General features: G+C 46.6%; 1 protein-coding gene across 1 annotated transcript; it reads right to left on the reverse strand.

Moving 5' to 3' along the window:
• Window positions 1-6,954: 6,954 nt before the first annotated feature.
• Window positions 6,955-14,143, reverse strand: B9D2 (B9 domain containing 2). The gene is made up of 3 exons (XM_044268522.1): window positions 14,056-14,143; window positions 10,860-10,985; window positions 6,955-7,511 (listed from the first exon to the last, which is right to left on the reverse strand). Exons 1-3 carry the CDS (start codon window positions 14,141-14,143, stop codon window positions 7,198-7,200), a joined length of 528 nt encoding a protein of 175 aa, XP_044124457.1. The 3' UTR covers window positions 6,955-7,197.
• Between the last annotated feature and the right edge of the window lie 235 nt (window positions 14,144-14,378).

Below are 14,378 nucleotides of genomic sequence, written 5' to 3' on the forward strand. Positions count from 1 at the left end.
CAAGGAGGAATGGGCAGAAATCCCAGTGGTAAGATGTGGCGACTGCTAATAGAGACTTATCCAAAGCGACTTGGAGCTGTGATTGCCGCAAAAGGCGGCTCTACAAAGTATTGGCTTTAGGGGGTGAATAGTTATGCACATTGACTTTTTCTGTTATTTTGTCCTATTTGTTTTTTGCTTTACAATAAATAAAGTTGTGGGCATGTTCTGTAAATTACATGATGCAAATCCTCAAACAATCCATGTTAATTCCAGGTTGTGAGGCACCAAAATACGAAAAAAGTCAAGGGGGGTGAATACTTTTGCAAGGCACTGTACACCTTCGGAGGCCATTTTTTTTTTATGATGATTTCATTTTACTCATTTTTGGCTAAAAATCACTTTTCATTTGGTCTTAATTAAGGGTACTTTCAAAGTTTCTATCATATCCCCTCTGTCTCGTCTTTCTTCCAGACAACCCCTTTAAGAAAGGACAACTATCCATAGCAGCAGATTCAATGCAAGTCACTGTCAAGCGCAGTACTGGAGCACACATGTTTTGCACAGACGCTTGCAGTCCTCCAGGGGTGCAATTCAAAAGAGTACAATTCGGGTGCCTAGAAATTGCTGAGAATTTCTGCGACTGAAAATCAGTTCCATTCATTTGAATAGAGTTCGCAGAAATCTGCGGCGTGTGAAGGCGCCCTTTTGAGTTGCACAATGCAAATACATTAATGGGGGAGATTTATCATAGCCCCGTGGCGTACGCCTCATCATAAATTCGGCATAGTATCCAGCAGTCCGTGCGCCCCCTGTCTGGTGTAGATCTCAGAGTTCTTCAAAGCCAGAAAACTGGCATGGAAAATGAGAACTGTGGAGGGGCTGTCGGCTGCGCCCCCATTCCACCCTCGCCAGACACCCTTTTTGAGAAAGTGGCGATGCCAGTGGAGAAAATGGCAAGTGCGCAAAATTTTTTGCACAAGTGGCGTTGAAAAAAAAAAAATCGCATGCATGCTGTTTTGATAACCCTGGCCCAATGAGTGTTTAAAGGAAAGCAGTCCGAGCTCTGGATAGTTCTGAGTGCAGTAAATACGTGCATTCCCTATAAAATTATAATTCTGGAATACTGTTTCTTTGAACTCCATACATTATTACAATTCTGTGGTGGGCTGTTCCTCTATCATTACTCTTGGAAATGTATAATTCAATTGACAACTCGGTGTTACCATTCCCCCTGTCCATAGGGTGTGCCCCTACACAGTCTGATACAGTCCAGAGTAAGGGCTTATGCACACAAACGTTGTTGTTTTGCGGATCCGCAAAACACGGATATCGGCCGTGTGCATTTTGCAGAACACAACAGCTGGCCCCTAATAGAACAGTCCGATCCTTGTCCGTAATGCAGACAATAAAAGGGCATGTTCTATTTATTAGCGGAACGGACATACGGAAACGGAAAGCACCCTGAGTCATTTCCGTTTTTTTTTTCGGCCCCGTTGAAGTGAATGGTTCCGCATACGGGCCGTAAAAAGAAACGGAACGGACACGGAAGCAAAATATGTTCGTGTGCATGAGCCCTAATACAGAATAGCCAATTTTTTTTTCATACATTTCCAGGAGGAATAGAAAAAAAGGAATTTTGGAAAACAGACAGATCTTCCACTGCAGTCCTAATACTTTACGCTTTGCACTCCCACCTATTCTAACGCTACCTGTGGTCTTGCACTCCGCCCCACGGAGCATACCGTTCCCTATTATAGCTATACGTCGCATTCTCTGGGGACGGCACGCTGCTTCAGGCACATACTTTCAAAAGAGGGGAGAGAAAAAATTCAAATTATTCTGAATATTATTCTGAAAAACAGATTCCGCATTTAAAGACGATCAGAAATTGACAGGGTTAATAATACAATAGTTATGTGTAGCTGCTGCCACCTGCTGGTCACAGCACAAAAAAGGTGCGTAGTCATTAAAATCACTCATGCAAATGAGCAATAAAAAAATAATTGCCTAAAGAGTGGAGGTTTCAAAGAAACACCTAATGAGCCTGAAAATCCGTAAGGCAGGTTACAAGTGACCGTGAGCGGAGCGAGGCTTCCCGGAGGTTTCCTGCTCACCGGATTAAACTCATAATTACATAAGAGTTTCCAGTAAAAATGAATTTTCTGCCAACAAGTATTTTTTTTTAGAAAGGGTAGCTGGTAAAAATTAAAGGCAAACTCCAATATTTTTTTTACTTTTCACTAATCCCCACCTTACCGGTCAAACAGTAATAACTGAAGCAATTATCACATAATATACATATTATATATGTCTGACTTCTGGGACCCCTACAACTGGCAGAACTGGCAACCTGGCCCCCCTAGCCGCTAAACCAGGGATCAGCAACCTTTGGCGCTCCAGCTCTGTTCAAACCTACGACTTCCAGCATGCACACTTGCTTGCCTGTTCTCAGAACTCCCATCGAAGTGAACGGAGCATGCTGGGAGTTGTAGTTTCAAAACAACTGGAGTGTCGGAGGTTTCTGATCCCTGCACTAGACCATAGAGTCTGAATGGAGCGGCGGGGTGCATGCTCGACGACCACCGCTACATTCAAACCCCTCCTAGCCATGGTTCAGCTACTGGTGGAAATGGGTGGGGTTCTCGTGTTCAGACTGCTATGGATTTTCTATTAATTACCTATCCAGTGCAGAAGTAATAATTGCTTCTGAACAGAACACCCCTTTAAAGCCCATCTGTACCTATGACACCGGCTGACCTGTTACATGTGCACTTGGCAGCGGAAGGCATCTGTGTTGGTCCCATGTTCATATGTGCCCGCATTGCTGAGAAAAACGATGCTTTAATATATGCAAATGAGCCTCTAGGAGCAACGGGGGCGTTACCGTTACACCTAGAGGCTCTGCTCTCTCTGCAACTGCCGCGCCTTCTGCACTTTGATTGACAGGACCAGACGGGATGATGTTTATTATGCCTGGACCTGTTAATCAAAGTGCAGAGGCTCCTAGAGGCTCATTTGCATATAATATAACAATCTTTCTCAGCAATGCGGACACATATGAACATGGGACCAACACGGATGTCTTCAGCTGCCGAACGCACACGTAACAGGTCAGCCGGTGTCATAGGGACAGATCTGCTGACAGATGGGCTTTAAGAATGATAATATATCAATCCAGTTTTTTTTTATTTTTTTTATTAAGGGTACTTTCACACTAGCGTTTTTCTTTTCCGGCATAGAGTTCCGTCCTAGGGGCTCAATACTGGAAAAGAACTGATCGGTTTTATCCTAATGCATTCTGAATGGAGAGCAATCCGTTCAGTCCCTGAACACTTGCCGGAATGCCGGATCCGGCATTAATTTCCATTGAAATGTATTAGTGCCGGATCCGGCAATAAAATTGCCGCATTGACGGATCCATTCTTCCGGTCAGCGCATGCGCAGACCTTTAAATCTGTGAACAATAAATAAATACTGGATCCGTTTTTCCGGATGACACCGGAGAGACGGATCTCGTATTTCAATGCATTTGTCAGACGAATCCGCATCTGGATCCGTCTGACAAATGCCATCCGTTTGCGTCCGGATTGCCGGATCCGGCAGGCAGTTCCAGCGACGGAACTGCCTGCCGTAATCCTCTGCTGCAGGTGTGAAAGTAGCCTCACATAATACAGAATTTCATGCTACAAGTTTCTTACAGTTTTGCGAAGCGGCTTACCCCTGTGAAATCCACTTTGCCATGAAAACAATTTGTTTTCAATGGAAAATCTGCGTTGCAAAAAGAAGGCTTGACACGTCATGTTGACACAGTGGAAATACATCAAGAAATATTCAAAGAGTACTTCAGCTGTAGAGCCCCTTGAAGAAACCCAAGGCTGACCCTCATTTCTGCCGCGGTCTGCTGTTTGATACATTTGGTGCATCTTTAAACATTACTCCTTTTTTTCTAAGAGGTGTTACTCCGTTTTTTTTTTTGTACCCTACGACCCCCACTGATACGAGACTGCAATATTTTTTTAAACTAAGTCGCATTTGATAATTCTGGTGGACACGTACTCGCCTGGCTAGCCATGCCTACTGTCTCACCCACTTTTCAAAAGTGGAAAGAACAAAAAAAATGGCAGAGAAACCTGTGACTTTTTAATGCCAATTTTCTAATGCCAAGGCAATGATAAATTCCTCCCAACATGTGCTAACAGACCATATAGACATTGATGGTATATCAATAGGGTAGGAGTGGGTTTGGTACTGCTCCTATCTAAAGAGCGGGGCCTGCCGTGAATGGAGAGCGCATGTGCAGTCATTTATGTCTTCCAAAAACAGTCCACCCAGCTCGCCTATATTCAGAAGCCCTATAGAAGTGAATGGAGAAAGTCGTGCATGCGCAGCTTGGTCTCCATACATGACGGAACCCTGTCTTTGAGATAGGAGTTGGTCACGGAGGCGGAACCCACATCTATTGAACATTTAGGGTATGGCCAAGGCACACTAGCGTTAAAGTTTTCCGGCATTGAGTTCCGTCCTAGGGGCTTAATACCAGAAAAAAAACGCATCAGTTTTGTCCTAATGCATTCTGAATGGAAAGCAATCCGTTCGGTATGCATCAGGAGGTCTTCCGTTCCGTCCCTTTTACGGTATTTGGCCGGAGAAATGACTGAAGCATCTTCTCCAGCCAAAATTCCGGAACACATGCCGGATCCGGCATTAATTTCCATTGTAATGTATTAAAGCCGGATCCGGTATCAAGTGTTTATGAAATTACCGCAGTGACGGATCCGGTTTTTCGGTCTGCGCATGCACAGACGGAGTGACGGATCCGGCATTTCAATGCATTTGTCAGACGGATCCGCATCCGGGAAACAAATGATATCCGTTTGCATACGGATTTCTGGATCCGGCAGGCAGTTCTGGCAACGGAGCGGCCTGCCGGATTCTTCTAACGCTAGTGTGAAAGTATCCTAAGTGGCCATTTTGGGCACGACATGTGTCAAGCACCCAAGTAAGAAAGGGATGCAAATGAGCCCTTAACAAGCTCCACCTCTGATGCCACCAGATGTGAGGCAGATATCCTATAAGTCAATGTTCGACCCTATAAACAGGCCTTGAGACATGACTCGGATATTAAATAAGCCAGCACCTCATCTGCAGACAGCTGTTTCGGGGTAATTGCCCCTCATCAGGGCAGAGGAGAGAGTACTGGCTTAAAGGGAACCTGTCATCAGCTTTATGCTGACCTTACGGAGGGCAGCATACATTAGTGACAGGCGCACTGATTTAAGCGGTGTGTCACTTATGAGCTAAAACTAAGTGGTTGCCGAGAACCGGCATCATAATCATTACAGCCCAGGCCTTGAAAAGGGTCAAATCTACCTGAGAAGAGTCCTGGTTATTCATAGTCTCCTGCTCTCCGCCATCTGCTGATTGGCAGTTCTCTCCCAGAGAGGAAGGGAGAAAACTAGGTAGAAGACTGTCAGCCATCAGCAGGTGGCAGGAGAGCAGGAATCCATGGATAACCAGGACTCTTCTCAGGTGGCCGTAACTCTTTTCCAGGCCCAGGCTGCAATGATTGTGATGTTGGTTCTCGGCAACCACTTACTTTTAACTTATAAATGACAGACCGCTGAAATCAACTCACCTGTCTCTTCTTTATTCTGCCGTTAGTATGGGCAGCACAAAGTTGATGACAAGTTTCCTTGAGAAGCCTGTCAGGATTTGGGGGGTACTTATAGGCCATACATGCATCCTTTTCTTACCAGAATTCCAGAGCAGCGTGTAAGTCTCCTCATGTCAATTAAGGTGCTCTGTCCCCAAGGAGAGAAAGTACCCCCTCACTTAGGCCTCTCGCCTAGTTAAGCCAGTACTCTCTGCACTGCACTGATGAGGAGCAATCCCCCCGAAACAGCTGTCTGCAGATGAGGTGCTGGCTTATTTAATATTCGAGGCATGTCTCAAGGCCTGTTTAAAAGGTCAAACATTGACTTATAGGATATCTGCCTTACATCTGGTGGAGCTTGTTAAGAGTTAATGTGCATCTCTTTCTTCCCAGAATTCCAGAGGAGCGTGTATGGCCTATAAGTCTCCTCATACCGACTAAGGCGCTCTCTCCCCAAGCATCACAGTGTAGCAACGCTGCTGTGAGAGTGAATGGGGTCGCAGTGCACCTCACACATTTGCTGCGACTGTGACAGACAAAATAAATTAATGCAGCAGTGTTGGATTTTTAGCGATTTTCATGTTGCGGTAAACATGAGTTGCGCTGCGACCCCATTCACGCCTATGGCAGCCCTGCTACACTGAGATACTTGAGAGCTTGACACATGTCACGCCCAAAATCACTGTGTGGCCCTATCCTGATGGCATATCCTATCGATATGCCATAAATGTCCAGATGGGAAAACCCCTTTAAAGAGGACCTTTCACTACTGTATAAACTAAAAACTAACTAGATCAGTGGGCAGAGCGGCGCCCAGGGGTCCCCCTGCACTTACTAGTATGCCTGGGCGCCGCTCCGTTCGCCCGGTATAGGCTCCGGTGTCTGCGCTCCCTCTGACTGATTTTTTGTAGAAGGCGTGTCCCTTGCTGCACTGCTGGCCAATCGCAGCGCACAGCTCATAGCCAGGCTATGAGCTGTGCGCTGCGATTGGCCAGCAGTGCAGCAAGGGACACGCCTCCTACAAAAAATCAGTCAGAGGGAGCGCAGACACCGGAGCCTATACCGGGCGAACGGAGCGGCGCCCAGGCATACTAGTAAGTGCAGGGGGACCCCTGGGCGCCGCTCTGCCCACTGATCTAGTTAGTACAGTAGTGAAAGGTCCTCTTTAAGGAGTAAAGCAACATAGACATAAGAGATCGACCGTAAGATAAAAAGTTGTGATTTTTTTTTCTTCAAATACAATTTATTACATACATATATATATATATATATATATAAAAAGTAATTTAAAAATATAAAAAAATCAATATAAAATCCAGACATAAAAGAAGGACAGTCCATCGTGTTGTCGGTGTAACTGTTCTTCAGCCAGTCTAGGTGTGGGGTATATATCATACACTGAAGAGTTCATAGAAGTGCTCATCTCTAAGCCTCACACTAGGGGGCGATGCTGTACGATTATAAGGAGGACAACACTGGAGGTCTCTGCTGACGGAGAATCTTCTATCAGTTCCTGGACCCTCTGCCATCATCGTGGTGGTGTTACATCAGGTATCCTAGAACTAGCACTCCACCCCAAATTGATCAAAGTTCCTGAGGATAACGGTGAGTTCCAGATGTACCTGCCCCATGGCTGTGGTCTGCAGACGGTACCGGTCCGCTCCTCCATATATAAGGTTTGGTGATTTCAGCTGTGGGCCACCCCCGACGAATATCTGGGAAATCTGTTCCTGCCAGGTCCCCAAGGGTCTCCATGTGGGGCTCAGCAACGAGTGTGTTCCTGGAGAAGAAGGGATGTGCAGGAAGCTGTATCCGTAAAGCTCGTTCCGACCAAACGAGTCTTGATGCCAAACCTGAAGATGTAACTTGGGCCAACCTGAGAAGGGGAGGTGAGCAGAGTTTAATATGGAAGTGGCCCAATGCAACCTGGAGTGGATGAAACGAGACGTGGATACTACCCCTCCTGGCAAACTCATGTCATGTCAGGCATCTCCCCTCCCAATCTAGTAGCCAGGTCCAGGATGTGCTATGTGGCAGTGCTCCTTGACTGCAGGGCATTACAAGGATTCATAATGCTGTGTGTCTGACCGCAACAGTGATGATTTGTACCCACATAATGCCATCAGTACAAATCATTGAGGTCGGGCAGAGCTACACAGCATTATAAATCATTAGGTCAAAGCAGCAGAGGTCACTACGGGAATTCACGCTCCCAAACATCACTTACGTCTGAAACTGGCCTAAAAAGTATTACATTTACAACCATTCCATCCTTACTTTTAATTAAATCAGCTGCAGTGTAAAGCATGGAGGACTGACAAAGCAGTAGCTTTTAAATTGGTTGTCCAACCAATTGTGATAAAGTAATAAAATAATGTATACTTCCCCATTTTGTCCCCTGCTGCTTCCAGGGCTGCCGCTCCCATCCTCCCCACTGCAGCAGCTGTGACATCATCTTCTTGGTTGCAGGGATGACATGACTGTATACCCCGGTCACCGATGCTGCAGTGGTCACATGGAGTACACAGGCAGATTGTCACTGCCTCCCAGCAGGAGGAGTGAAGCGTCAGCGCTGTACCAACAATGTAACAATATAACAATAGCACAGACAGGTGCACTCTGCGGTCTTACTAAACCCTCAAACTGATTTTAAAATTGAGAGATTAGCCAACATGTCCTACGGTGTAGGACATGTCTGAGCCCAAGCACCGCGCCAAGGTTTCTCAAGTAGCTCGGGACCTTACACTAACCTACCTGTGCCGTATGGGCAATACCAGGAGCCAGTGGGCAAATTACAGGAGCGTGAGGTCCGACTCAGACAACTCACCAGTTACCTCCAGCATGCGGGCATCCTCCACCGTATGCATTTCTGCTGGGGATCGTCATTAGCAACGGGCCACAAGTGCAGGATTTGCTCCCCTATACATATGCACAACTGCATGTGGGTTTGAGCACCTCCTGCCTGTTTAATACCACGCCAGTTTGTATATATAGAATTGTCTGGAGGTGTATAAACTCCAATTTAAATGTGCCTGTTTTCCATCTACAGGCCACATTTAGGTGCACCTGCGAGGCCTGGGACATACCAGCCAGTCTTGAGTGGGACTCACAGACTCCTCCCTCCTCCCATTGCAAGCATGGTTACATGCTGGAGGTAACTGGCGAGTTGATTGTGAGTCGGACCTCACGCTCCTGTAATTCGCCCACTGGCCCCTGGTATTGCCCATACGGCACAGGTAAGCGAGTGTTAGGACCCGAGCTACTTGAGAAACCTTGGCGCAGTGCTCAGGCTCAGACATGTCCTCCACAGTAGGATATGTTGGCTAATCTCTCCATTTTAAAATTAGTTTGAGGGTTTAGCAAGACCGCAGAGTGCACCTGTCTGTGTTATTGTTATATTGATTATCACATCCACATAATTGCTATCTTGTGTAGGATGTCTATTGTGGTACTTGTGGTCCGCTGCAGGCATCCTCCACTGTATGCATTTTTGCTGGGGATCGTCATTAGCAACAGGCCACAAGTGCAGGTTGTGCTCCCCTATATATATATATATATGCACAACTGCATGGGGGTTTGGGCACGTCCTGCCTGTTTGATACCACGCCATTCTTTTCTGTACCAACAATGGGCAGCAGCAATGCATTACAGCTCTCACTCTCACACTGGCGTTTTGGTTTCCGTTTGTGAGATCCGTTCAAGGCTCTCACAAGCGGTCTAAAACAGATCAGTTTTGCCCTAATGCATTCTGAATGGAAAAGGATCCGCTCAGAATGCAGCAGTTTGTATCAGTTCAGTCTCCATTCCGCTTAGGAGGAGGACACCAAAATGCTGCTTGTAACGTTTTGGTGTCCGTCTGACGAAACTGAGCCAAACGGATCTGTCCTGGCACACAATGTTAGGGTACTTTCACACTTGTAGCAGAGGATTCCGGCACGCAGTTCCGTCGCCGGATCCGGCAATCCGGACGCAAACTGATGGCATTTGTCAGACGGATCCGGATAGGTCTGACAAATGCATTGCAATACCAGATCCATCTCTCCGGTGTCATCCGGAAAAACGGATCTGGCATTATATTTTTTTTTTGCATTTTTAAAAGGTCTGCACATGCGCAGACCAAAAAGCCGGGTCCATTTTGCCGGAACACTTAATGCCGAATCAAGCAAGTGTTCAGTATTTTTGGCCGGAGATAAAACTGCAGCATGCTGCAGTATTTTCTCCGTCCAAAAAACGTAAAAGGGACAGAACTGATGCATCCTGGACGGATTGCTCTCCATTAAGAATGCACGGGGATAAAACTGATCAGTTCTTTTCCGGTATTGAGCCCCTGTGACGGAACTCAGTGCCGGAATAACTCTAGTGTGAAAGTACCCTTAGTCAGGGGGAACGGATCCGTCCTGGCTATATTACAGATAATACAAACAGATCCATTCTGAACAGGTGCAGACGGTTGTATTATCTGAACGGATCCGCACAAAACACGAGTGTGAAAGTAGCCTCACTCGGCTGCAACGGCTGGGATTGGAGATAACTCCGACCCAAGTCATTTACTTCCTCAGATGTCACAGGCAATAGGGGCCATGGCAGCTAAGTGGCTAGACATAAGGAGCTCCCACTGTGACCACAACAGCGCCACCTCATGGCAATCACAGGGTGCTGATGTCAAACCCCTGCCGTTCTGCTAGTGATGGCCATCACTTAGTAAACCCCTTTAATCGATGAGTCAAATGTACCCCAATACCAAATAAAACTACAATTTGGCCCTCATATATAGCCCCATGCAGCTTCTTTAACTTATGGCTTTTAGAATATGGTGACACGGAAGCAAATTATTTTTTCAAGTGTTTTCATTGTGCCAATGTAATAAAATAAAAAATATATATATATAAATTGTACTGAGCTGCAGAATAAAGTTATCACGTCATTTATACCACATGGTGAATGCGTCTAAAAAAAAAAAAAGTCTAGACATCTCTGCTCTTTCTTTACTTAGGAGTCCAGTGGGCGGTCCTACCTACTGACAGTTACATTTGTATGAACCTTCCTGTCAATCACTATGTTGGACCGCCCACTGGACTCCTGAGGCCAGAATGAGCATGAATGTACACGAATAAATGACATCACCCTGCTCAGCCCCTCCTGCGGCCTGCAGATCAGACACGACGTTCACCGTGACAAGTTCCCTTTAAGAGGTTAAAATGATCCCATTTCCAGAATGAATTACCTTGCAATCCTTTGGTGGCAAAATGTATGTCAATAGGATGGGACCAGAAAGCCTCGTCTTCATTCTGAGGGTTGTCGACCTGCGTCTGACCTTCCACCGTCCCCGAGAGCAACTTCCAGGCTCCCCCTACAGGAGATATCCAGACATCACGGGCACAGGTTAAAAATAGGGAGAGAGGATGAACAGGGATCATACAGGATCAACGGGCAACCAGAAGAGCCTGCAGGATTTAGAAACGGAACTGCGCACGGAGCCTGTGAGAAAACGCTCTCTCAGACCCAAGCTGTCTGTAGATCTGGTATCAGCGATGGGACCTTCAGATGTCTCTAAGTGCAGCTGTCACGTGACAAGGGCTGTTGCGGACAGTAATTGTGAAAAGTGGAAGTAACTAGTGGCTGTGCTAAATTCAGATTAAAAGGGTTATCTGGTGACCAATAATGATGACGTATCCTCAGGATAGGTCATCATCCGATTGGTGGGGGTCCAGGTCCCAGCCTCCCCGCCAATCAGCCACCACGACCCCCTGAGCTCTGGTGAGCGCAGCCAGCTCCAGGAAGCTCTCCGAGTACAGCGCCGTACATTTTATAGTGGCTATGCATGGTATTGCAGCTCAGTCCCATTCCTATGGCCATGTGACTGATGAACGCGATGTCACATGGCTTAGGAAAAGGCTGCGACACTCACAGAGCACCCGACCTCTTCTTACAGCTGATCAGCGGGGTCCGGGGTGTCGGACCGTTCCCGAGGATAGGTCATCAATATCTATTCCCGGATAACCCTTTTAAAGCATTACTGTGCAATAGATAGGACGTTGCACATAAAGTGTTACTACAATATACCTGCAATAAGAAGACTGTTCTAGTGATGAGTCAGTTCATGCCGCTATCTACAAATCCAATTTGTACGTCACAGTAATTTACCCGTGGAAAGGGACCGTCCCTCTGATTTTCCCCTTTGCGATCAGAATAAAATGGCCGCAGGTCTCATGAGAAAATCTTAATCTCTCACATACATCGTTATTGTGAGTAGCGGCGCATGCGCGAATGTACTCGTTAACAGATCCGTAATTGACTGCGGCATGTGTGACAATCCCAGGGTTGGAATCGTTGACAATTACATTCGCGCGTATCCCGCTACTCACTGGTAATCTAATTTAGTCTAGACCAGGAGTGCACAACCCACGGCCCGCATGCGGCCCCCAGAGCTCTGGTTTGAGACCCCTGTCTTCCTGTACAGAAACACAACTGATCGTGTGATCAGCTGTGTTTCTGCCCGCAGCGCCGCACGAAGGAGCATTACAGCCACACCAACCATAACCGCCGCCATTATCGCCCAATTCACGTGAAACTAAACATATGATAATTATAATAATTAAGGAGCTAGAGTTTGAAAAAAAAAAATATTTTAAAATTGTTTTGTACAGTTTCCCCCAAATAAAACTAAATAATAAATTATCAGGCCCTCTGTGTCAAGTGAAAAATTGTAGCAAAAATTATTTTGGTAGTCCCAACACATAAAAATGTTACAACCGTTTAAACCACCATACACGCTAAAAATCACAAAAAAAAAAAAAGGTCTGTTCAGGCCTGGTTATTAAAGTGTTAACCAATAAGCGCTTTCCCCACTAGTAAGGGAACATGCTTAGTGTTCATTGCATGGCGCCTGTAACTGGCAGAAGGCGGTAATAACCAGGGAGCGGTGAAGGAAAGCGCTGACTTATGAATAGGAGGCAGGAAGGAAATGTCATCACTTTTCCTGTAAAAATGACTTTTAACAAGTTCCTGCAGCGTGGCCCCTGAACCAGAAGATGCATACTTACCTGCTTCATGCTGCCCTGGCCCCCTCTGCCCCCATTACACCTGTCAGTGCATGGCCATGGTCACATACCCCGCTCCAGTCAATGACTGGCTGCAGCAGTGACACACTGCTTGTGGCCACATCACCGCTGAAGCCAGTGATTGGCTGGAGAGATGCATCTGACCATGGCCATGCACTGCCAAGTAAAAACAGGTAAGTAGAGCTCTTCGGTTTCAGGGGCCATGCTGCAAGAACTTGTTAAAAATTCATTTTTACTGGGGAATCCCTACTGCGAGATAATCAGGTCAATTACTGGGAACAAGTATAATGGTGCCGCACGTATCAGGGATGTGCTACTGATGAAGGAGGAATGACTGTGATAGCGATCATTCCTCCCCAGTCACTTTACATTGGCCTGTGTAATAGGCTGATGCAAATGAGTGCCAATCAACATTTTTGGGCCCTTAGACCTCGAAATGGGCCCTCAGACCAAAAAAGGTTGTGCACTCCTGGTCTAGATGGACAGTCCCTTCACCACAGGTAAATTACTGTGATGAACTGATCAGATTGGTACGAACCGTATAGAGCTAACCGAAGTACATCGCTATTTCTCTGTCTAGGGGGCATTACATACCACTTATCATGTAGAGAAAGTGAATACAAGGCACTTACTAATGTATTGTGATTGTCCATATTGCTTCCTTTGCTGGCTGGATTCATTTTTCCATCACATTATACGCTGCTCGTTTCCATGGTGACGACCACCCTGCAATGGTGGTCGTGCTTGCGCACTATAGGAAAAAGCGCCAGCCTCTCTGGTAACCGGGACCGTGGGAGCGCACATAGGCTGGTGCTTTTTCCTACAGTGCGCAAGAACAGCCACCACTGCTGGATTGCAGGGTGGTCGTCACCATGGAAATGAGCAGTGTATAATGTGATGGGAAGATGAATCCAGCCAAAGGAGGCAATATGGACAATCACAATACATTAGTAAGTGCCTTGTATTAACTTCCTCTACATGATAAATGCCATTTGCTGAAGTGAGACAAACCCTTTAACTGCTCAGTCTAAAGTTAAAAAAAAAAAAAACACTCACCTATTCCCTGGTGCTCCATTCCAGCTCAGAGGGTCCCATCCCCGTCACCAGGAGTGACACCCTATCATCATTATGCGCCCTGCTGCCTTCACCACTAAGACCAGTGAATGGCTGCAGCGTCACGAGGAATGAGTTGTCACACTTCCGGTGGCCTGGATGGGACCCTCAGAGCTGGATTGGAGCACAGAGGACCAGACACAGCAGGGACGAGTGTAAGCGCTTTCTTTTCTTCTTAGGGCCGAGCAGTTGATGAAATTGCTGTGGGGGTCGGAAAACCCCTTTAATGCTGGCAGTGACTCCTACCTGTGTGCACTCCCCATTTACAAAACAAGCTGTGCTGCGGAAAGCCGCTGGCGCCGACGATCTGTCCGATTATGTGGACTTCCGCCATCTCTGGAAAGAAAGACACACATGTGAATAGGCAGTCAGTATCTATACGGCAGCAGTGTAAGGGCTCGTTCACACGACCATTGGTGTCCCGTGCCCGTGCCGTGAACCGTAATGCACGGGCACCTTCACTTGAATGGGTCTACGATCCCTCCGTTCCGCAAAAAGATAGAGCATGTTCTATCTTTTTGCGGTGCAGAGGCACGGAACGGAACCCCAGAAAGCACTCCGTAGTGCTT

Source organism: Bufo gargarizans, chromosome 9 (assembly GCF_014858855.1).
Source record: "Bufo gargarizans isolate SCDJY-AF-19 chromosome 9, ASM1485885v1, whole genome shotgun sequence".
NCBI classification, from domain to species: Eukaryota; Metazoa; Chordata; class Amphibia; order Anura; family Bufonidae; genus Bufo; species Bufo gargarizans.